We start from the raw sequence: 22,384 nt of genomic DNA, 5'->3' as shown, positions 1-22,384 counted from the left end.
TGTCTTCTTCACCTTGACATTACCTAATTCCCTCAGCGTCACTTGCATCGTCTCATTCCTGTCCATGGCATACTTCACACACTCCAGCACCACATGGTCCACCGTCTCATCCTCTCCCATGTCACACATCTGGCACACTTTGCTGGGAACTCAAACCGTCTGCGCAACTCCTTGTATTCTCATCCTTACACTGTACTCTAGCTCGAATGAGAGAATCACCACCCAGGCTTCGCTCATACCACTTACACTAGACCCTCTTTCTCTTCATATTATTCCAAAGTACTCCTCTGTTCCACCATATTTTTCCATTCACTCAGTCCCACACGTTTCACTATTTTGTCTGTCTCACTCTTCCACTTCTTTACATCCCATTCTTAATCCTCTCCATTTCTACCAGTCATGGTCCAGCCAGTCTCAACATGCCTCCCATCAAATCGCTGGAACACTCAATTCACTACCATCCTGACACAATTCTGCTCCGAGCCCGCTATTACTAGCATTCCACAGTAACACCTTCCTCACTATTCTTACTTGAATCATTCGCTCTATATCATCTAGCAATGCGTTGCCCCTACATACCTTATTCTCTCCTTATGTCTCCCATAAACGCCTCTATCGCTGCATTCCTTGGTGCATTAAGTGTTATTCCTGCTACTCTATTCTGTCCTACTTCTAACTTCTCTGTTTCATTATCATTCCATGCAATTACATCTATAATGCTCGGAATAGCCACGCTTTTCCAAACTTCTCGCAGCACGTCGTACCTGCTCGCTCTCATCTGTGTTGCACTTCCTAGTCGATCCACCCACTGGTTCACTATAATCACCGTACTTATCTTTTCATTCTTCGCTTTCACACAGCCTTTCGGACTCATCTACATCCCTAAACACTTGTATTCATCAGTTTGTTGCATCTTACTCTCTATCAGTCTCCACAATGAATTTCTCTCATCCTCTGACCTATTCATAATCATTACCTTGTTTTTCTTACTGCTAAATTTCACTCCAAAGTCTCTTACATACCCGTCTACAACATTCAACAGGCTTTGAAGCTCATCTGTCGATTCACTCATGACTACATCTTCAGTATATATACAAGAGTACATAATTATATCCTATCATTCTCTACACTGACTCCTGCATTAATTTTTCTCATTATGGCAGCCAGTAGATTAAAAAGGGTTGGTGACAATATTATACAACCTTACCTCTTTCATTCTTTCCATTTCCTAGTCTGTATTTAGGCCTTGTGTCCGCATACATACTTCGCACTATGCTAACTGTCTTTGCACTCATCCCATTTTTTTCTGAGACTGTCTAACATTTCTCTATTCACTCTATCATATGTTTATTCTATATCTAGAAAACCTAACTATAATTTACCACCATCCTTCTTTTTTTCCCTTAATTAATTCATTTACGACAAATATGTTGTCTTCTGCTCTCCTATCCACACGGAAACCATTCTGTTCCTCACCTAACACTACAGTTCTCTCTATTCATTTACACACTTTCATTTTCAACACTGCAGTGAACACTTTGCCTATTGTATTTACTAACACAATAGGCCTGTGGTTCTTCAGCTCATTCTTATTTTTGTATCCTCATTTATGCAACAGAGTCACCCTGCATTCATTCCACATTATTGGTACCCTCTCCTCCTCCCACACCTGATTGACGATCTCAGTCATCTTATCAATTACAGTTCCCCTTTCTTTTTTTTTCTTTTCTTTTTTTTATATACATCTCATACGGCATCTCATCCGGATGTGCTGCCTTCCCATTCTTTTGCCTTGTCTCACATTTTTCTTCCTTATTTCATTCAACTCATCAACATCCTTCTCCAATGCCACACACTCTTCTGACACATCAGATTCCTTGCCTACACCACATTCTTTTCCCAAAACTCTTTTATCACCCTTCTTATTTCTTCCTGTACATATCACCACTGCCCCATTCGCCTTCAGGCTCTCCATATTCTCAGTGTCAGGCATCCCCTCAACCCTCAGGAATCTTTAACATTCTTGACCACCTTCCATATCTTTCTCTTTTAAAAGACAGAATCACGCTTCTCTCACGCCTATACTTGCTTTCCCTTCCTCACGTTTACCTACCTCCCTATTTTCAACGGTGCTGTTTGTCATAATGAACTTTATATATTATTACTGGTATTTCCTTTTTGAGAGAAATGGGGAGATAGATTAATGAATAAAAGTAGAACATATTCCTTGGAAGGTGTATACAGTATGTTGAAAATTTATGGATTTATTTAGTTATCTTGTTAGTATTGTTGTTCTTATTGTTACTGTTATTACTATTATTATTATTATCATTATTTATTATATTTTCTATCTATCATTATCATTTTCGTTGCAGTCATGTCTCCTACCCTTGTAGCAGATAGCCTGTTGCTGAGGACACGCCTTTATTAAAGAGCATCACCTGTTTGCAGCTCCTTGATACCTTGTGTTTTGTTGTGGGACACGGACTTGATTGACTGGCTGATAGAAAGTTTGGCGCCGCAACAAGTCTCATGGCGCCAGTGGGAAAGGAAGTGTCAAAAATTTGTCACTTGTCAAGGACGCTGCTTGCTTTAGATGGGGGTTGGTGATGTAAGAAACTGAGTGTTGGACTTGTTTTGTGTTACTTATTACTCCACTGGTGTTCCCGTGAGCTGGCAGAACAGCTTTGCGCATCGCTTTGTTACATGTTCTCTTTAGTTTTCAAGTGACTCTTTCAGACTGCGTGTTTCCCGTCCTCTATAACGGCTCAGTTCAATGAATCACGAGCTTCCCTTGCTGTAAGATGTTTGTATCAGAGTTTACTTGCAATTAGAAGCATAAATCAAGAATTAATGTACCTTTATCCTGCCAGCGTATGAGTACAGGAGAGGAGGCGTACAGAGTGCCGCCCTCATCCCTCCCCCTCCCTCTTCTTTTGTGTGGCATAAATAGCCTGGCAGGTTAACTTTACAGCCAGCATACCCCTCCCCTCTCCCTCCCGTCCGTGCCACTGGGGGTCACCATCAATAAGCAGAGCGCGTGATAGTAACACGTGCTTGTCCCCAACACACACACACACACACACACAAACACGTTTCGGTGTATCCTACTCTTACCTCTATTTCTAACAGGCTTTGGTAGAAGTTACTGTGATATTAAAAGCCGGTGTTTTATTGGTTCTAGTGGTATTCTAAGGATGATTCTGTGCCTTATCAAATATACGTGAGAACTCGTATAACCATCTCGATCTGCGGCCCTTCAAAATAGTCTAATGTTTCGTTAGCTCACATTTGCTTCCTAGACAGATTGCTTCTTGGGCAGGTTTGTAATCAACAGGTGTGTGTGTGTGTGTGTGTGTGTGTGTGTGTGTGTGTGTGTGTGTTTTACTGTTTGATCTGCTGCAGTCTCTGACGAGACAGCCAGACGTTACCCTACGGAACGAGCTCAGAGCTCATTATTTCCGATCTTCGGATAAGCCTGAGACTAGGCACACACTACACACCGTGTGTGTGTGTGACAACAAGCAAATGTATATCTCCACTTGTGTAAAAACAGGTATTTCATGTTTTTTGGGAGTAGTAGTCAATAATTCATCGGATGATTTATAGTGGTGTTTGATTAGCTCACACGCAACATTTGCCCCACCTCGTCTCTTTGTATCGAGACAGCAAGGTTGTGTTGTGTGTGTGATTGCAATGTGTTAGATGCGTAAGTTAGGATATGCGCATTTGTACAAGAGAAACCATAATTTGCAGTATTGATGGGAATATGATATGGTTGTTTTGAAGAGAAGATACCAGATAGATATACAACCACTATAGGACTAGATACGTAAGGTGAGACATGCGTATTTATACACGAGGAGCCTGCAATTAAAATATTGATGGTGGTGATGAAGAGATAAATGATGAATGAATATAACTTTACAGGTTTGTAAGAACTAATGAGTACTCGTAAGTTAGGAATTCGTAACTATACAAAATTATACCTTTAATATTGAAGGCTAGTACTGGTGGTGGTGGTGGTTATGAAGATGTTAAAATAAATAGAAATAACTACGTCGATCTATAGGAAGGATTAAAAAGATTACGCCCTATTCAATATTGTAGATTAATATGCAAAGACCGTCGGGAATTTAGCACAGAATACATGGACAGAATGTTGATAATCTCTGGTTATGTTTAGTTCAGTCTGGTTAGGTACTCTGTGGTTACTTCATCCTTTCCGGAGGTTCAGGTTTAAAACAGTAGGAGGTTATCTTTCAACCAGACCTGTGTTGCCTGAAACTCGTGTATCTCCACTTATGAAGTAAGTAACGTCTTCTTTCTGACTCTGCTTTGAATCGCTTAGGTCTTCCTCTTTCTTCTTTCTTTATCCTCTTAATTGTTGTCCCCTCTTGATCAAAATTTTTTTTATGTGGATCACTGTTCCTCTATTGGTCTTTTCGTTTCTTTTTGGTTCTAGCATTATTCATATTCCCCTGTCTTAATTATTTTAAAAGTACTGCAGTGATGTTTTCGTAGACACAGGACAGGTTTATAGGAAGGTAATTACGTCTGTCCTAGGCCACAGAGTCTGCTTATGACATATAAGTACAAAAATACACCTGAAATAAGTCTATGCAGTTGGCAGTGATGAAGAACATAAGTTATTGAGCACTAAAACAGTTTCTGATAAAAAGAGCGCCAAAAACACAGCTGAGATGCTTAGTATTGGAACTAAATCTGTATTCCGCTGTGTACAAACTAAGCCTTCTGAAATATACCCTATACTACACTTAAATGCCCACATACTAGTCATAAAACCTACAAGTCACACTGCTATAAATACACCCTGAAAATGGGTTATAACGCATTGTACAGCTGAGGATTGAGGCTAATCAGAAAACATGGCTGACAGGTGAGGATCAGCTGATGGCGGCAACTACTAGTGGAGAAAAAAGATGAAAATAATGACTTAAACTCGCCTTCCGTGGGTGCTCTGAGCCTCTCCTTCCCCACAAGCAGAGGTAAGGGCCTGGCTCACTCCCCCACCCCCTATGACACCTGTGAACCAAACGTAATAACTGGAAAATTATACATGATTCTCTGCCACTATTATTCTGATGCTGTTGTTTATTTTACTAATTTGGTGTTGATATTAGCCAAAGACTGGTTCTTTTACGCTATGCAATGAAGTGCGTTTGTGTGTATGTGTCATATGGCATCATGGGTGTATATGAGCGCAAATGTCCTGATTGCTAGAATGGCCAAAGGATATTTTAGGCTAAATTTGCGTAAAGAGGGATTAGAAATAGGTCATGTATGTTTACTTTTGGTCTGTGTCATTTTGCTGGCTCTCAAAGGTGTTATGTTATGTGGTGTGGTTTACTTGAACTTTCTAATCATCCAGACTCAATGTAATCTATTTAATCTGCTTGTATTATTTGTGTGTGTGTAGGGTTATTGAAGTCCTGTGTTATTAAGTTGTAGTAGTGTTATTGGTGTACAGTTGTTTGTTATTGTGCCCCTTGTCAGATGACATAACTAGGAATGGCCAAATAGTAGACAATAATCAGTCACTAACAAAACAACAGTCTAATCAAGAGTGTCACTGCCAAGAGGAGGTGATGAGAAAGTAAGGAGTGGTGATCCCAATAGTTTAAATCAAATATGAATGAATAAATTATGTTTTTTTTATTTATTTATTTATATCATGTGGGCTTTTCACGTGAATTTATGGGCTAAAGGGGATACTTTTTGGGGTACCTCCTATCTCAAAGCCCACCCGCTAGGAAACTGTTGCCCCGAGTGAGGAAGCCCAACCTACACTCAGTGATTAGGAAGCTCGATCCCCTGGGACGAGGAGGTGACCGTACCATGGATTTCCAATGTTCCTTTTTTCCCTACCATTCTGTATTGTGGCAATGTGGAAGACTTACCACCTCTCTGCACTGGGGATGAGGAACAGTGATCAGGCAGGGGAGAGGGGTAGGGATGAGGCATGGAAGATGGGGTAGGGATGAGGCAGGAATGAGGAGCAGCGATGAGGCAGGGAAGAAAGGTAGGAATGAGGCAGGGATAAGGGTCAGTGACGAGGAAGGGATGAGGGGTAGTGAGGAGGCAGGGATGAAGGGTAGGGATGAGGCAGGGATGTGAGCTAGTGATGAGGCAGGGATGAGGGACAGTGATGAGGTAGACATCAGGTGAAGGAAAGCAGGAATATGGAAAGAGGATGAGGGTCAATGATGAGGAGATTTTAGACACTGGCTGGAGATGTGACAATGAGGATGCTGGGGGTGGGTGAGTGTCAAGTCACAGGGTCAGGTCATGCTAATAATGGGCACTGCACAGGGCAGCATCAGAACTGCAACACGTTTGGTGAAGCTTTGGGTTGCCATTTGTTTTTCTAATAATGGTGTTATATTTCAAGGGATAGTTTAACTAAACTAACTAAAACTGTGTAATGAGGGATCGGAAATGGGTTTATTGGTTTATATAGATCCCATGTTAATCTGTAAGGTGTTGAGTTGTTAGTTATTCTACCTACTTAATTATTCATTGATCAAGAGTAATTTTTGCTGTGGTATGTTGAATTTAACTTCCATAGATGAGCAAGAACAGTGTTAACAAAGGTCTTGTGTCGCCCTGCAGGCACCAATGATTGTCATTCAAGTATTTAGACATTCAAGGATTGTTTTTTGGTATAATTTCTTAGCAATTTCCATAGGTTTATATAAGTCTTTTTACTGGTTGTTTATTTACTTTCTGATTCTCCTGGAGTTATTGTATGATAGATTTTGTTGTTGAAAGACTGTACACTTACATTGATACTGTTGAAGGATTGTACTTTGACTCCAGATTTGACTGTTGAAAGATGGTACATATTCACACTGTTGAGGGGCTGTACAGTGACTTACAGATCTGCTGTATGTAGGTTTTTTTTCTAACCTTGTGGCCTCCATGTGTCTTGATATGTTGTGACAAGACAGTCAAGACCAACCAAAGATTACTTGTATTTTGTTGATCACTTATGGTCCATAACAAGATGGTGATATTTATTTTTTTATTCTGAGTGGCTGCCTCTCATGGCCTATTTATCTCACTTTGAAATAAGTTTCTTGGTGTTTCCATAATATTAAAAATGCAACACACCCCTTTTTCTTACTTAGTGTTATAGAGTTGTCATCCCAGCTTGCTGTTGTCATAGTCATTAGGGTGTGTTTCCTTGTTGTTCTTGTGAGGGTTGGCTGCTGCCCCATGGTGTCCTATCACCCCATCACAGCCACCTGGTAGGATTGTCAGATGTCTTGATATTAACTGATGGATTAAATTTTCCATTCCTGACATTAAGGTGAATGTTTTCCTTCACAAATTTTAAGGGAAAATTTATACACTATTTTTTAGCGTTACTCTCAGTAATAAGGAAAATATACTGGGAAATTTGTAGAGGGTTGCCAATAATCATGTTTTTAAAGGAGTTTTACTGCTTCTTGTGCCTCATGGTAAGTTGATTGATTTACAACATCCCCAGTTTTTGTAGAAACTCACTTTGATTGCTCATGAATGGTGTGCTGTGATCACTTCAAGCATTTCACAACAAAAAGCATAGTTTGTGAGGGTAAGTTTCAACACATTGAGTTAAGAATTTGTCTATATCACCATCAACTAGTTTTTTATTTTAGCCCTAGATAATATTCTAAGTAGTTTAGTGATCCCCCCAGGCATAAAGCATTCTATGAGATTCCTACAAAGTGTTATGAGTTTATGCTTATGTGAATCTTTCAGCCTGTACATTGATGCTATATATATATATATATATATATATATATATATATATATATATATATATATATATATATATATATATATATATATATATATATATATATATATATATATATTGTGAACCTTTTTGTGTCCTAACAAAGGTACCTTATTTTTGTGCCAGGTGCAGCATGGAGGGAGAGAAGTTGGCTGAGTTCATCTCCCACACTCAGGCTGATCCCATCTTGGCACGACATGTATTGCAGAGTAAGTGTGTGTTGTGGCTGTGTTGTGTTTGGGTACTGTGGTGTTTTCCTGCTAATTCAATATGTATTCATTGCAACCCACTAGTATTTATATTTTGTTAGATAATGAAGATTTCCATGTGTATGTGAAATTGAAATGGAAATCATAGACCTGGTTTTGTTCAGTAAAAAAAAAAAAAAAAAAAAAAAAAAAACTAGAAAGCATGTGAATTGATCACTTTTCCTTCATGTTTCAGGTGTGAATTGGGATGTGGAGGCTGCAGTTCGCTTATTTTCGGTGCTACGAGGGGCCAGTCCCGCCCACCACTCAGGAACAGTACGGTCAGCTCCTTCCAAATTCCCCCCCTCAGCCAAGCCACCTGTTGCACCTAAGCCAGTGTTTGACCACAAACCAAACCAAGACACTATGCGTCTGCTGGCTGACACAAGAGGGCAAGGAGGGCCCAAGCTGGCACCGCTGCCACCCCCAAGAGCCAGGAAGATGGGAGCACTACCTAAGATACACCAGGAGATCCCTGCAGCACCCCCTGGTCTGCCTCCAGTGGCCCAGGACATGCTACCCATCACCACCCTCCTTTCGGAGCCGTACCACCCAAGGAATGTCACCTCTGTGCGGTCCAACAACCTCCCACCCATCCAGAAGACATGTCAGACGGACTTCTGCTCCTCCTCCTGCCCTGCTGCACCCCCCTCCATGCCCAGCCTGACTAAACCCAAAGCCCAGAGCAGCAATGCCAAAAATGCTCTGCTCATTGAGAAGGTCAGAGGCACCACTGTAAATCTACAGGAGGGACAGAAGACTTCACTGCACCACCACCACCACCACAACACCTCCATCACCTCTTTACCACAGCACCGCACCGTCACCAACACCACCACCACCACCACCGCTGCTGTCGTTGCAGCCGCTGCCACTGCTACTGCCACGGCAATAGACCCATCTCACATCACCATCAACAGTAGCTGCATCATCTCCATCAACAATCCCAACAATAACAACACTACTAGAAACAACAACATCATCTACCCTGACCAGTACTCAGCCTCTAGTGACTCAGGAATGTCCCACAAGTCCTCCCAAGCATCAGCCACTCAGACAACGAACAACCCTTACAGTTACTCCCTTCACCCAGCCTCTAGAGACTCCCCACCTCACACACTGTCACCTGCTGTGCCTTCCACCACCCCTTCATGCATCATTATCCCTTCAACACCCCCCAAGGAGACCCAGGAGACACAGGAGAAGATGCACATGAAGGAAACAAAACTGACAGTGAAGCACTCCAAAGAGGCTCCTGAGAATGCAAGGAAAAGTCTGAGAGCTGTGGAAGAGGGTTTAGAAGGGGCAGGAAGCAACAGTTCTGGGCCATCATCCCTATCAGCTCCCTGTTCACCTGCAAAGCCTCTGCTGCGGAAGACTGAGGCGGTGGACCTTGAGGAATATGATTACTGTAAGTGTGGTACTGTAAGACACATCTTGCACACTCAGTATTAGTTGTTAGATCAAGTTAGCCTTTCTTTTCCACTCACAGTCTACCAGGAACAATCAGTCTCATGTGTTTCTGAATAAGTGCTACAATTTTGTATGAGTAACTTTCGGGAATGGATTTTTGACAGTTGCCTTAATGTATTCCACTTTCCCTGTATTCTTTGTTTATATGTTGAGTAGCAGACATATACAAATATTTTTTGATAAAAGGTAGCTGGCCTAGGTCAAGAAAAATTGCAATTAAGAGATTAAGAGATGCTGATCCCCAAACAGGGTCAAGAGAAAATGTATAGGATAAATGTCTTGAAACATCCCTCTTAAATGAGTTAAAGTCATAAAAAAGTGGAAATACAGAAGTAGGCTGGGAGTTCCGGAATTCACTATAGAGAGAGAAATTATTAACTGATAATACTGGAACTCTTGCATTTAAGTGATGGACAGCATAGGGATGAGAGAAAAAGAAATTCTAGTGCAGTAAGGTTGCAAGAGAAAGGAAAGCATGCAGTTAGTAAGATTATTAGAATAGTTGACATGAAATAATGGTAGAAGACAGCAAGAGATGAAACACTGTGGTAATGAGGAAGAGGCTCGAGAGTCAGTCAAAGAAGAGTTGATAAGATGAAAAGCTTTTGATTCCATCCTGTCTAAAATAACATTATGAATAGTCTAAAATAACTGGTGAGTGTAACCATGATGAGATAAAACATCACCACACATCATATGACTCTGAGAGTAATCAAAGTCTCACTGTTCAGACAAAAAACTCAGCCGAGGAATCTCAAAAGCAACAGACAATGTGAATCTGGTGTCCAAGGCTCGCTCAGAGTTTGCACAAGAGATCTGGGAGGCCATCGATGCCAGCCGCACCCCAGTCTTCATCGAGACTCCTGTGTTCACCTTCACCTTGCCGGACCTCAGCATATACTCAGGTAAGTCACCCTTGTCTTCCTTATCTGGACCACTTTGTGTGGTGATTGTCAGCTCAGTATATAGATAGACTGATAGAAGCAAGTCACCTGTTTTGTAGAATGCAACTAACTTAAGTGATGACAGACTGATTAACTCCATGAATACTGAGTGCTTCATGGGATGGGTAGGTTTAATCAACTCCTTTGCCTGATAGTTTTCTGCAGGCTTATTAGGATTATTAAGCCTTATAACCACACTCAGGATATTTGACTGGTGTTGGGTCCATATGTATCAAGTGATTCAATATCTGTTATTATCTAATCTTTGTATGTGGTTTATCTCTCAGTGTTAGTTCTTGCTGTGGTTAGATTATTAGTTGTTATTACTATTATTATTATTATTATTATTATTATTATTATTATTATTATTGTTGTTGTTGTTGTTGTTATTTATTTATTATACTTATTTATTTTATTCTCTATTTGCATAGCCTATATCTTTGATAATTGAAGATTTGAAAATTATGCATTCAACCTATGTAGCTCAGTATGGGTGATATGGCTATTGATATTGAGTAATGCAGGTGATGGTAGTGGTGGTAGTAGTAGTAGTAATAGTAGTAGTAGTAGTAGTAGGTGGTAGTAGTAGTAGTAGTAGTGTTAGCACATTCAGAGCTAAAAAGAAATTAATAAAATAATGAAAAAAAAAAAACACAGGAAACTTAATGATGACTTGTGACTCCAGATGGTAACTTAGACTCATGCTTGCCCTGAGTGTCCTGCTGAAGTTCAGTCCTTATAATAATCAATGTACTATACTTTTAACATGAATTTCTCAGAGTTTCCTTGATGTACCCAATGATACCAGCTTGATAGCACCTTATAGTACCTAATGAACAAAGTCTTTATACAGATGAGTTCCGAATGTTCCTGGAGCGCGACCTGATAGAGACATCAACACTGGTCTCATTGGAGGGTGCTGGACGCCTCAATTGGTGGGCACTGGTGGGGGCGTCCCAGCGGCTCTGGCCCCTCGCTACCACCGGGGATGGGAACTGTCTATTACACGCTGCCTCTCTTGGTGAGTCATTGTGTAGCTAGCTCGCTCTCTCTCTCTCTCTCTCTCTCTCTCTCTCTCTCTCTCTCTCTCTCTCTCTCTCTCTCTCTCTCTCTCTCTCTCTCTCTCTCTCTCTCTCTCTCTCTCTCTCTCTCTCTCTCTCTCTCAGTTCTGCTTGCCATTACTCATTTCCCTCACTTTACTTGTTACAATTAGAAAGCTATTGACCTATTGATATTATTAAGCTAAATAGGTCTTGTTCTGCAGGCATGTGGGGCTTTCATGACCGGCTATTGACGCTCCGTAAGGCCCTGCATGAATTCCTGACCCGAAGCCAATTCAGTCGACCCTTGTGGAGGAGATGGAGGTGGCAGGTGACGCAGCAGAACAGAGAAACAGGTGAGAGTGTGTATTTTTCAGAGCGTCTTGTTCACTGTTCTTCATCATCATCATTTCATATTGAGATGGTAGAGTTGATGTGAGTGCTATGATCACTGATATTGACTGTCTACAATTTTTATATGAAGAAAAGGTTGGATAAGAATTAGGAAGAAATATATTTACAGAAAAGGTCCATGTAATTGCTGCTCTCTGAAAGTTTAGGTAGAACTGCTCTCTGAAAGTTTAGGTAGAAGAGTTTTATAACTCTTTGACACTAATTACAGAGTGTCTTTGAATTACAGTGGAGACTCAATACTTAAACATCTAAGTACTCAAACTTTTAAATACTCGAATGCAAAAGTTCAATTTAATACTTGATAGTCGAACATCCACACCCGTGCTTGTAAACAAAGGCTCCTGGCTTCCCCCCTTCTCCTTCCGTCAGTTGTGACTTGTGATGCCACGGTCATCAGAATAACATTCTCCTGCGTTCTATCTGTAGTTTTTCAATTATAAACTTACATTAAAACCAAAGGCTTATTAGTTGTGAAAATATCTGGTAATTAAACGGCCACACATTTGGTCGTATACAAAGCTCTGTCATCTCCCTTCTTGCAGTCGCCACTGTACCGTTTTGATGTCGTATTACTAATAATACTGGTATTACTGTAATAACGGTATACGTACTGGTATACCGGATGGTGGTGTGCATCATTAGTCCTACCGCAGTCTTGAGATAAACAACATTCTTCTGCATTCTGCTGGTAGTTTTTCATTTACAAACTTACATTGGCACCAAAGAGGCTTATTAGTGATGAAAATAAGGAACCTGGTGAGAGTGCAAGTGTTAGTGAGCCACAGCCCTCCATTAGTGGATTCACTGGAATCACACCAGGAGAAAAGTTACAAAAGATGTTTTCATGGATGGTGAGACATCCTCCGGTGACCTCCCTCCTCCTCCTCCCCACCCTTCTCCCCTCCTCTTCTAAGTTATCCACCACCAGCCTTCACTTACGGTATGTACAAAACAAAATTGTAAAAAACAAAATACATTGAAATTCTTATAAATTTGAGGTTTTGCTAAGATTGGAACGAATTATCTGATTTATAGGTATCAGTAGTCGAACTTTTTAATACTTGAACAGCCACTTGGAACAAATTAAGTTTTAGTATTGAGTCTCCACTGTATTGTCACAGGGAAGGTAGAATAGCAACCAGCCAGACTCATATAAAACTAAAACCAGATGGCGTGTGGTTTGTCACTGTTTCAGACCTGGTGTACAGCGGAGAGGAGTGGGAATCAGAGTGGGCCAATGTGCTGCGCCTTGCCTCCAGTGCACCCCGAGGAGGGAAGGAAGCCACTGGAGAGGCACTGCAGGATTCTGAGCACAGACTGAGTGCTCATGACAACTCCAATGGGAAGTCATCTTCATGCAAGAGACTTAGCAATGGGTAGGTTGAAGTGGAAGTAAGATGTGGTGACTTTATTGTCACCCTGAACATATACAACATGGTCCTCTCCTCTTTGGTCATTGTCATTGGTACATACTACACACAGTACATGATGCTCTTTCTGTTGTTTTCTTTAACAGTTAGATCTACCTGCTATTGCTTACTTTTCATGTATTTCAATACTGCAAGTTTCACGATCCTCAAGTGAAGCACTATACTTTTGGAACCAATCAAGCGCAAATCTTGTGAGGGTGGTGTATACTATATTGCAGTTCAAATTCTAAATTAGAAAATACTTAGTTTACAATATAATAAGTTGCAGTTTTGCTTTGCTGTGTTGTGTGTTGTGCTATGTTACTGTGATTATGTTTATTTCAAGGAATTTTTTTGTTATAAAAATTTATCTTAGTGAACTTTTCATCATGCTATGTTTTGAGGGCATTTGTGTTACTAACATGGCTCTTGGTTGTGTGGTGTGCAGGTTTCAGGGTGAGCAGAACGAGGACTGTGCTGGCCGTGTGTATGAGAGCCTGGAGGAGATCCACGTGTTGGCTCTGGCCCATGTGCTGCGGCGGCCCATCATTGTGGTGGCCGACCTCACCCTCAAGGTCAGTCCAGCGTGGTGTTGTTCTGTCACCCTGTGTCTTGCTTATTTGTGCTGCACCACCACTGGAGCTGCTGGCATTGGTGCTTGTGCTGATGGTGGTGGTGGTGCTGCTTCTGGTGTTGTGTTACACTGATACCATGTTCCTTGCCGTGTTCTGTTCTGTATTGTTGTGTTGCTTACCTTGTTCATTGTTGTGCTGCCCCATTGTGCTCCTTTGTGCTGTATGTAGTTCACAGTCTGATGCTTTGTGCTGTGCAGTGCAGTGCTGCATGGCATACACAGGCTTCCTAAAGCAGCCAGCTCATCACAACATAGATGTGCAATAAAATATATCCTTTTTAATACTCCTGCAAACTACCATATCCTCCTCATCTCCATCCTAGGATGTGAGTGGGGAGCCTCTTGCCCCGATACCCTTTGGGGGAGTGTACCTTCCCCTGGAGTGCCCCCCCAGTGAGTGCCAGAGGTCTCCACTGCTCCTCACCTATGATGCCGCTCACTTCTCCGCCCTGGTGGTCATGGAGACACAGGCTGAGTGCAGTGCCTCTCAGCTTCCTGGTCAGAGTCTATATTTTTTTCCCCACTCTTTTGTGGTGTCTTCCATTTTTGTTTTGTTTTGGTGACTGTTGGAAGATGGCAGTGATCTGAGCCACCTTTTTGATGCTGTGATGTTTTTTATGCTCATTTTTTCCACATTTCAGCTTTCTTATACATTGCTTTCATTTTTGGTTTGTTTTCAGTAAAATGGCTTTCAGTATTTTTATCTCTGAGAAATTTTTTGTGACTTGAACTTTCTCTCTATCTTACAAATAAGCATCTTCCAGAGTCATTTTTGTCAGTTTGACTTATGACAGAAATTTTTATTTCCAAAGAATTTCTTTGATGAATATGGAGTGAAATGTTTTATTACTTACTTTCTTATAAGATGAACATCCCTATAAGATAAACATTAATCCCTTGCTTCATTCCTGTATGTATTCCTATTCACTTCACCAAAGGATCGTTTCTGTTTGTGCCACTTTCATCAAATAAACATCCTTATAGAATAAACTTAAATCCCTTACTTCTTTCTTGTGTTCCCATTACTTCAGTGAAGGGAAACCTTTAGTTTATGTTGTCTTTATGTCACCTTTTGACCAATCCCCACTACCATGTAAGCTCTCACCTAGTACCTTCTTTCCTGTAACGACTTGTAAGCAGTTTTGTATGATATAAACATTAACAAAAATATTCATCCATCACATCTGACATTATGTACTCACATTGTCCTTGCTTTAGTCTACAGGGATGTTTGTAGTGGTCTATATGAGACTTTAGTGAGGAAAGAACCTGCCTTTGTATTGACTGAAAACACAATTATCCCCTTTTGCTGGTACAGCTGTCATCCCCCTGACTGACTGTTGCCATGAGTTGCTGCCTATCCAGTTTGTGATTGATCCTGGAGAGGACTTTGTGTGGGGGAAGGACGACCTCGACCCAAACGTGATCCAGAAACTGACCATCACCACCCATGACAAGATAGGCCTCCTTAACGAGTATCTGGATGTGACAAAGGTGTGTGCATGTGTATTTACATGGTTGTATTTCACACAACTTGGGATGCTCTTTTGTAATCTTATTTTCATATTTTTGTATGACTACATTGTGTGTGTGTGTGTGTGTGTATTTACCTAGTTATATTTACCTAGATGTATTGTACAGGGTTCGAGCAGGGCTCATAGTGTCTTGTCTCCATGTCTCCATTTATCCAATTTTTCTTTTAAAGTTATGCACTTTATGTGCTGTAACAACTTCATCATTCAATGTGTGTGTGTATTTACCTAGTTGTAGTTTTACAGGGCCTGGGCTTTATGCTCGTGTGGCCCCGTCTCCATATCTATACAGTGTGTGTGTGTGTGTGTGTGTGTGTGTGTGTGTGTGTGTGTGTGTGTGTGTGTGTATTCACTGTTTGTTTGTTTGATCTGCTGCAGTCTCTGACGAGACAGCCAGACGTTACCCTACGGAGCGAGCTCAGAGCTCATTATTTCCGATCTTGGGATAGGTCTGAGACCAGGCACACACCACACACCGGGACAACAAGGTCACAACTCCTCGATTTACATCCCGTACCTACTCACTGCTAGGTGAACAGGGGCTACGTGAGGAGACACACCCAAATATCTCCACCCGGCCGGGGAATCGAACCCGGTTATCTGGCTTGAAGCCAGCGCTCTAACCACTGAGCTACCGGGCCGTGTGTGTGTGTGTGTGTGTGTGTGTGTGTGTGTGTGTGTGTGTGTGTGTGTGTGTGTGTGTGTGTGTGTGTGTGTGTGTGTGTGTTTATACCAAGGATAGTGCAAATAGTCTGAATGAAGAGAAGTAAAAGTCCTCTATTAGTTAGATAATGTACTCTGTCACTCATTCTTGCTCTCCTCGTCACAGGTGGCCATCCCTCCATCTTACTTGGAGGCATGCCAGGCAGTGGATGAGGCAGAGTCCCCTGAGAACTATCACCCAGAAATTGAGAAAAAGTCATCGGAATCCAGCTTTGACTCAGACGAGGGTCCTCCATATACTGACGGCATGGTAGGACTCTTCCCCAGCAAGAGCAAAGCATCCAAACAGCTACAGACAGTAGCAAAGCAATTTGGGAGCATTGGCAAGTCCATGTCCAAGAAGATTAAAAAGAACTTTGGCACACTGTCTAAGTTGGGACGCACGGGATCATTCAGGAAGCGGGATGAGTACGTGAAGACCTGCAGCCTGGCCAGGAGTAGTCGCATGCCCAAGATATCCACACACCAGAATTTCATCTTGGCGGCGGAGATCCACACAGAGAAACGCCATGCTTATCAGGAGGAGATGGTGCGTAACTACCTCAACAATGCGCGACGCAGGTTTGAGAAAGACCTGGAGGTGCGGCGGCGGCAGGAGGAGGAGGTGCGACAACTTGAGAAGGAGCAGTTAGAGCGACAGGCTGAGGTGGAGGGTCCAGTGCAGTGCATCAACCTAGGCTGCAACATGTATGGTACAGCACTTACATCTTACATGTGCTCCACTTGCTTCTCCAAACAGCGAGAGCAAGAACAGGAGTACAAGCGTCAGGCATCCTCCTCTTCATCCTCTACTACTTCATCTACAACCAACAACCTCAACTCCCCCAAGGCTCACCATCCAAGGGTTTCTGAGGGGCCACAGTATGGCGCTGGGAAATCCAAGTTTTATGCAGAGCTGGATTCCTCTGCAGCAGGAGAAGCCAGCAAGATCCCTGTCCACCAGGCACTCTCCACCAGAAAGGATGGAACGCTCTACCTCTCCAACTCCACCTTCTACAACGATGTGCCCTCCGTCCTAAGCTACAACATGGCCAAGAGTCAGGCAGTGGGTGATGAGCCAGATGTCAGCCAGACTGTTTCAGCTAAGGGGGAGTCTGCCATGAGGGTTACGGCTCCCTCAGTTACCTCTCTTGCTAATCAGAGTGGTATTGCTTTCACCCCCGTGGCAATAGATGAGGTTGGGATCAGCATGAGAGGAGAAGAAAGATCAGAGAGCCCAAGCCAGCCTTGCCTCACCAGGGACTGCAAATTTTATGGGAGCTGCTCCACTAGTGGCTACTGTTCACGCTGTTTCCAAAATGCTGGCTCCAGGAATGTCATGGTGCAGCAAATCAAGTCTGTCCAGCTGTAAATGCCCCAGTGTGCTTTTTTCCAGCAAACCAGTCAGCCAGACAGCCAGCCAATCAGCCAGCCAGCCAGACCGCTAGCCAAGCCAGCCAGCCAAGCCAGCCAGCCAAGCCAGCCAGCCAGCCAGCCAGCCAGACCTCGCCTGTGTGTGTGTGTGTGTGTGTGTGTGTGTGTGTGTGTGTGCAGGTGGGTGGGTGGGTGTGTACATGTGTGGGTCCTCCTTGTGGCTTTCTGTGTGCCTGTGTATCCTGTGTAAAGAAACATTTCTGAGCACACTATTTTCTAGTCATAGTCGTGTTGTCACACAGACGAGGTGTATGTTTGTGGTTTGTGTCTCGGAGTGGAGATGGTGGCAGGAATGGTTGACATGGCAGGGGAGTTAGTGGTGATGGAGGTTGTGGATAGGACAGTCAATCGTGGTCGTTCTCTCATCCTGACCAGTAGAAGGTAGATGTGCCTTGATGCTTGGGACATGGGTCTCACTTACATAGTGGTGTGGAAGGGGACCATGGGAGCAAGAAGTTATAAAAGTCACTACTTCAAATGATTAAGGGTGTGAATGGAAAAGGAGGAACTTGTAAGTTTTTTGATGACAGATCTAGATGCTGCTGTTGAGTCTTGTTTTGGCAAGTTTTCAAGGACACTGAATGCTTTTATTGAGTGTGTATGTGGTGTCCAGCCCAGCTTGTGAAAGACAGAGTAAGGGCCTTATTTAGTAATGGTTGTTTGGTCTGCCCAGTTTATCAAAGGGCATGTGAAAAGGTCACTACATCAGGCCCAAGAGGATTTGAGGCTGCCTGCAATACAAGGTGTTGAGATGGAGTGTCCCACATATGAGGCCCCAGTGTTCACTTGGTGCACTGTTGTCTACCTCCAAGTTATGGTTACATATTCCTATCCTAACTTTATATTACCAGTGCATGATTTTCCCATCTATGTTCACCATATCAGTCAAATTGACCTCAAGTGTTTTATGAATGTGATCAAAATTTATTGTTTGCACTTGTGGATTGGGTTTTTGTGGGCTGCTTGTAAAGTCTATATTTTCATACTGTATTTTACTGTTCAATGTAGCCTAACTGTAGCTGCAACGGCAGAATATTGTGACACGTGCACTGGGTATGAGTAGTGTTTACCGTGCGGGACAAGACAGCTTCAGCATGTGTGGAATTTCATATATACAGTACTTGCATAAAACAAAAGTGTTGCATCCATAATTAGAACACATACTCAAAAAAGTTAACCATGACGGCTTTAATTGCTTTAATTTTATAAGTGGTATATAAGTGACTCATTGGATGTACATCAGCCTCTTGTAATGAGGTGTGTGCTTTGTCCTTGTGACACCACACATGCCTATTCCAAGAAGGTCATGTCCGTGTAGGGGAGGAGCATCTGTCGGTCACCTGCTCATAACAGCCGTCTGTGGCGTTCCGTGTCACTCCACTGGGTGTGTGTAGGCTCAGTGTGATATCACAGGTAACTGTATTTTTAATACGGCTTCTTCCATTTCATAAAACTTTATAAATATTTTTGAATGATCGAGTGTACAACTCCTTTTGTACAAAATATTTATTTTCAGCTGTACAGCACGGACTTATGTACTATAAATATCTACTTGTAAGAACAAGTAGATTTTGTACAAATTTTATTTGTTAGATGATTCATCACAAGAAAATGTGTAGGTTGAGTTAGCTGCACCTTACTCTTTCTTCTCAACTTTTGATGTGGCTTTGTGTAAGGGTTAACAAAACTCCAGCAGTTCATTATATGGAGTTATGTAAGTCACCTCAATACTGCTGACCCAAGGCAGGACAAGGAGCCTTGGCAGCACAGCAAAACAAGAGGCAATAATCTTGTGTTCGTGTGGCACTGTGTCACTTTTTAGGTAATGAAATTATTACTCAATTCACTATTACATTTCTCTGTTCTACTTACCAGAAAAGAATGTTAAGTGTTTGATATCATTTGTGGCTTCATAGTGTTATCACCATATACATGTTGCCTGTATATTTTGTTTGGAGTATGTCTTAGTTGAGTTACCAGGAGTGTAAACTTCAGCTTATCTGGTCATTATTGATAGATCCTTTGTCATTTGTCTACATTCCCTTCCTAGGTTGTGCAGTGTTCCTGTTGATATTTCCTGTCTGCATATGTTTCCAGCAACAGAATCACTTATTATTCATACATATGTATTATTAGAGAAAATGTTATGCTTCTACCACAGTTCTTTTCTCATATTCATTTGTTCATTGTAACAAATAAGAATCTCTTAAATATCACTGTTAACAATTATTTTTATTGTGACGTTAAATTTCTGTTTAGAATATTCTCCTTGTACACAATTATGAGTATTTGTCCAGCGTCCAGTTCATGATTAAAGCTCCAAACCTCAATGATATGCAGTAGAGCAGGAGCAGCATGAGGTTGAAGTAATTGGTTTCTTGTTGCTGTGTGGCAGTCTGAGGAGCCGAGGTGTTGGTGTGTTCTTGGACGGTAACATCTCATTCCTTCAAATTTTCTGGACATTAATGTAAATGTATTTGATTTCCTGATTCTGGAAAATTCCTAGTAAGGGATATCATAAATCAGTCAAATCTTGGCCAATAGATTTGTGTCATATGAACTTTGCTGTGATAACTTATGTAGTTATGTTTTTTATTTTTTTCCTCATAATTAGGAAAAGTGTGCAGTGCCCAAGTCTGTCCTGCTGTGCTCAGTTATAGCTCAGGAGGAATTAGTAAGATGTGTGTGCTTGTGTGTGTGTGTGTGTGAGGGTCTATGGTGATATTAGTTGTCACCTCATTCAGCATGACGAGAGGTGGGCATTTGTGGTGACAGTTTCGGGCTCACCTTTGAGAGGTTCATGTAGTAGAAACTTTTCTTTCAGTATAAGTGTGAGGCAGCTATAAAATGAGTTAATTGGGTACCTGTTTTGGATTACAATGATATGAATTGGTAAAGATGGCTTAAAAGCAGTGTATAGTTATGAAATTGGAATAGAATGCAATTTTCTTGTGAATTAATGCCAGGTGTTACTACAGTAATTTTACAGTTTTCATGGTATACAAAAATTATACTGGGAGTACAGGATACAGTTCAGACAGTGAAGCATAGGGGCACTGCAGTTCAATTTTTTTTTCTGTAGATATTAGAATAGGAAAATATATTGGGTGCTGGTGGAGAATTTTCACCAGCTAGACCCGTGAAAAGCTTTACATTCATCTATTGTGTTCAGTGGTATGACAAAAAAAAAAGTAGGTTCAGTTTTATTGGTGCATCAGTGAATGAGATTTTACTGTCTACAGCAACACTCATGCAGGCAGATATTCAAGAGCTTGGTGATGCAGCCTGGTTGTGAAGCACCCTGTAGTTACTCCATGTTCAAGGACAAACCAAACATTACAGATGGAGTGCATAGAGGATTAGAGTGCCCCTGAGTTTATGTAGTAGTCAGTACCAAGATATTATTTTATAGTGATATATTTTAAGTCACCTGCAAGCCAACTCAGGCTGTGGTATTAGTGACATCTTGGGATGGGTGGCGTTTTAGTTAGATTTTCCAGGTGAGGGGAAATAACAAGCTGTGATCTGTGGTGTTTCAGATCTTTGAACTGGTAATCTTGAGTCTCATCTTCTTCTGCCTGTGAGGTGATTGATATTCTTATTCTTTATGTAGAAAATACTGAATATTTTATTTATCCATAGGGAAATTGTTAATTATTATTAGGGTTAAGATGTGTATATTGTACTATGGCATAAATCATTCACCATTTTCATGTGTGAACTGGAAGGAAACTATTTATACAATGAATTTTATAAGAATGCATGAAACTATATCATAGGGAATATTCTTGATGTATTTTCTTTAAAATGATTTATTTTCTGATGTTAAACTCCTAACTAATTGCTAGTCACATCATGCTGTCAGTCGCCTTACTTGTACCGCTGTGCCCTGGCCAGCGCTGTGCCCCAGCAGCACCGCCGTGTAGTGGTCTGCTGCAGTGCTGTACACAAATGCACTGTAGTTACTGAAGCCATAGCATATAACAGTTCATTACTCTAGAATGCATACATAAAGCCGTACCCAGGCATTGTGTATGTACCTGTGTGCCCTGTATATATGTACAGGTTTTGCAAATGTACATAAGATACACTCGCAGACCTCGTGATACACACCAGAATGCTTTGTATTCATAGATTTATCAATAGTGAATTTGATACAAACCTGATTTACAGGTTGACATTGCTTTCAATGTGTAAATCTTAAATCTTTTTCAATAATTGATGATCACCTTTTTTAACTCCATTAATGTTTGCACTAAGAGAGCATTCAATATTTTCTGGTCTAAATTGATAGTTTCCAAGAGTGAGAAGTATCAGTCCAACACCAGTGGCATGCCAGTCCCTGCCTGCGGCTCTGCAATTTGTACTTTTCTTGGCAAAACGGTGCTTATTGAATCACGGAAAAGCATGTTTGTATAGCTCATGCAGGGGAGCTGTGTGTGGCACGTGCCACACTGTGTCCTCATGGCCAGCAAGGTGCTGTCAGTCAGGGTTTAGAATTACCAATCACAGAGTTCTGTTGTGCCTTTCATGTAAGTGAGGCTTAGCTCGTGTGCAGGGAAAATAGGCCTTAAACTGGCATGCTATTGCCAGATTGCAGACATCGAGCCCATGCAGAGAAAGGGATTGGTGTAAATATCGATGTCCACCAAGGTGAACATTTTCTTCAATAAACAGCAAACTTCGTCATCATGTTAGTTGTATCAAACAAACCTTCCTGATTATACAGGCTCTCCCTGCCTGCCATCTT

General features: G+C 41.6%; 1 protein-coding gene across 2 annotated transcripts; it reads left to right on the top strand.

Moving 5' to 3' along the window:
• The first annotated feature begins 4,231 nt into the window (after window positions 1-4,231).
• On the top strand, window positions 4,232-22,327 carry LOC123510759 (OTU domain-containing protein 7A-like). 2 transcript variants are annotated; one of them, XM_045266114.1, is made up of 12 exons: window positions 4,233-4,309; window positions 4,901-5,009; window positions 7,931-8,013; window positions 8,249-9,463; window positions 10,257-10,430; window positions 11,323-11,490; window positions 11,734-11,865; window positions 13,119-13,299; window positions 13,781-13,907; window positions 14,290-14,464; window positions 15,285-15,460; window positions 16,328-22,327. In XM_045266114.1, exons 3-12 carry the CDS (start codon window positions 7,938-7,940, stop codon window positions 17,570-17,572), a joined length of 3,669 nt encoding a protein of 1,222 aa, XP_045122049.1. In that variant the 5' UTR covers window positions 4,233-4,309; window positions 4,901-5,009; window positions 7,931-7,937; the 3' UTR covers window positions 17,573-22,327. The 2 variants fall into 2 exon arrangements, with proteins under 2 accessions (XP_045122048.1, XP_045122049.1); XM_045266113.1 differs by lacking the exon at window positions 4,901-5,009 and having other exon boundaries at window positions 4,232-4,309.
• Window positions 22,328-22,384: the final 57 nt, after the last annotated feature.

The sequence above is a fragment of the Portunus trituberculatus genome, chromosome 30 (genome assembly GCF_017591435.1).
Source record: "Portunus trituberculatus isolate SZX2019 chromosome 30, ASM1759143v1, whole genome shotgun sequence".
NCBI classification, from domain to species: domain Eukaryota; kingdom Metazoa; phylum Arthropoda; class Malacostraca; order Decapoda; family Portunidae; genus Portunus; species Portunus trituberculatus.
This window is presented reverse-complemented; position numbering and strand designations above follow the sequence as displayed.

Bases quoted from the DNA above. Each gene is read 5' to 3' on its own strand.
- LOC123510759 (XM_045266113.1), top strand. The intron at 8,014-8,248 runs GTAAGTGTGTGT...TTCATGTTTCAG, and splicing joins GGCACGACATGTATTGCAGA to GTGTGAATTGGGATGTGGAG. The intron at 11,866-13,118 runs GTGAGAGTGTGT...TCACTGTTTCAG, and splicing joins GCAGCAGAACAGAGAAACAG to ACCTGGTGTACAGCGGAGAG.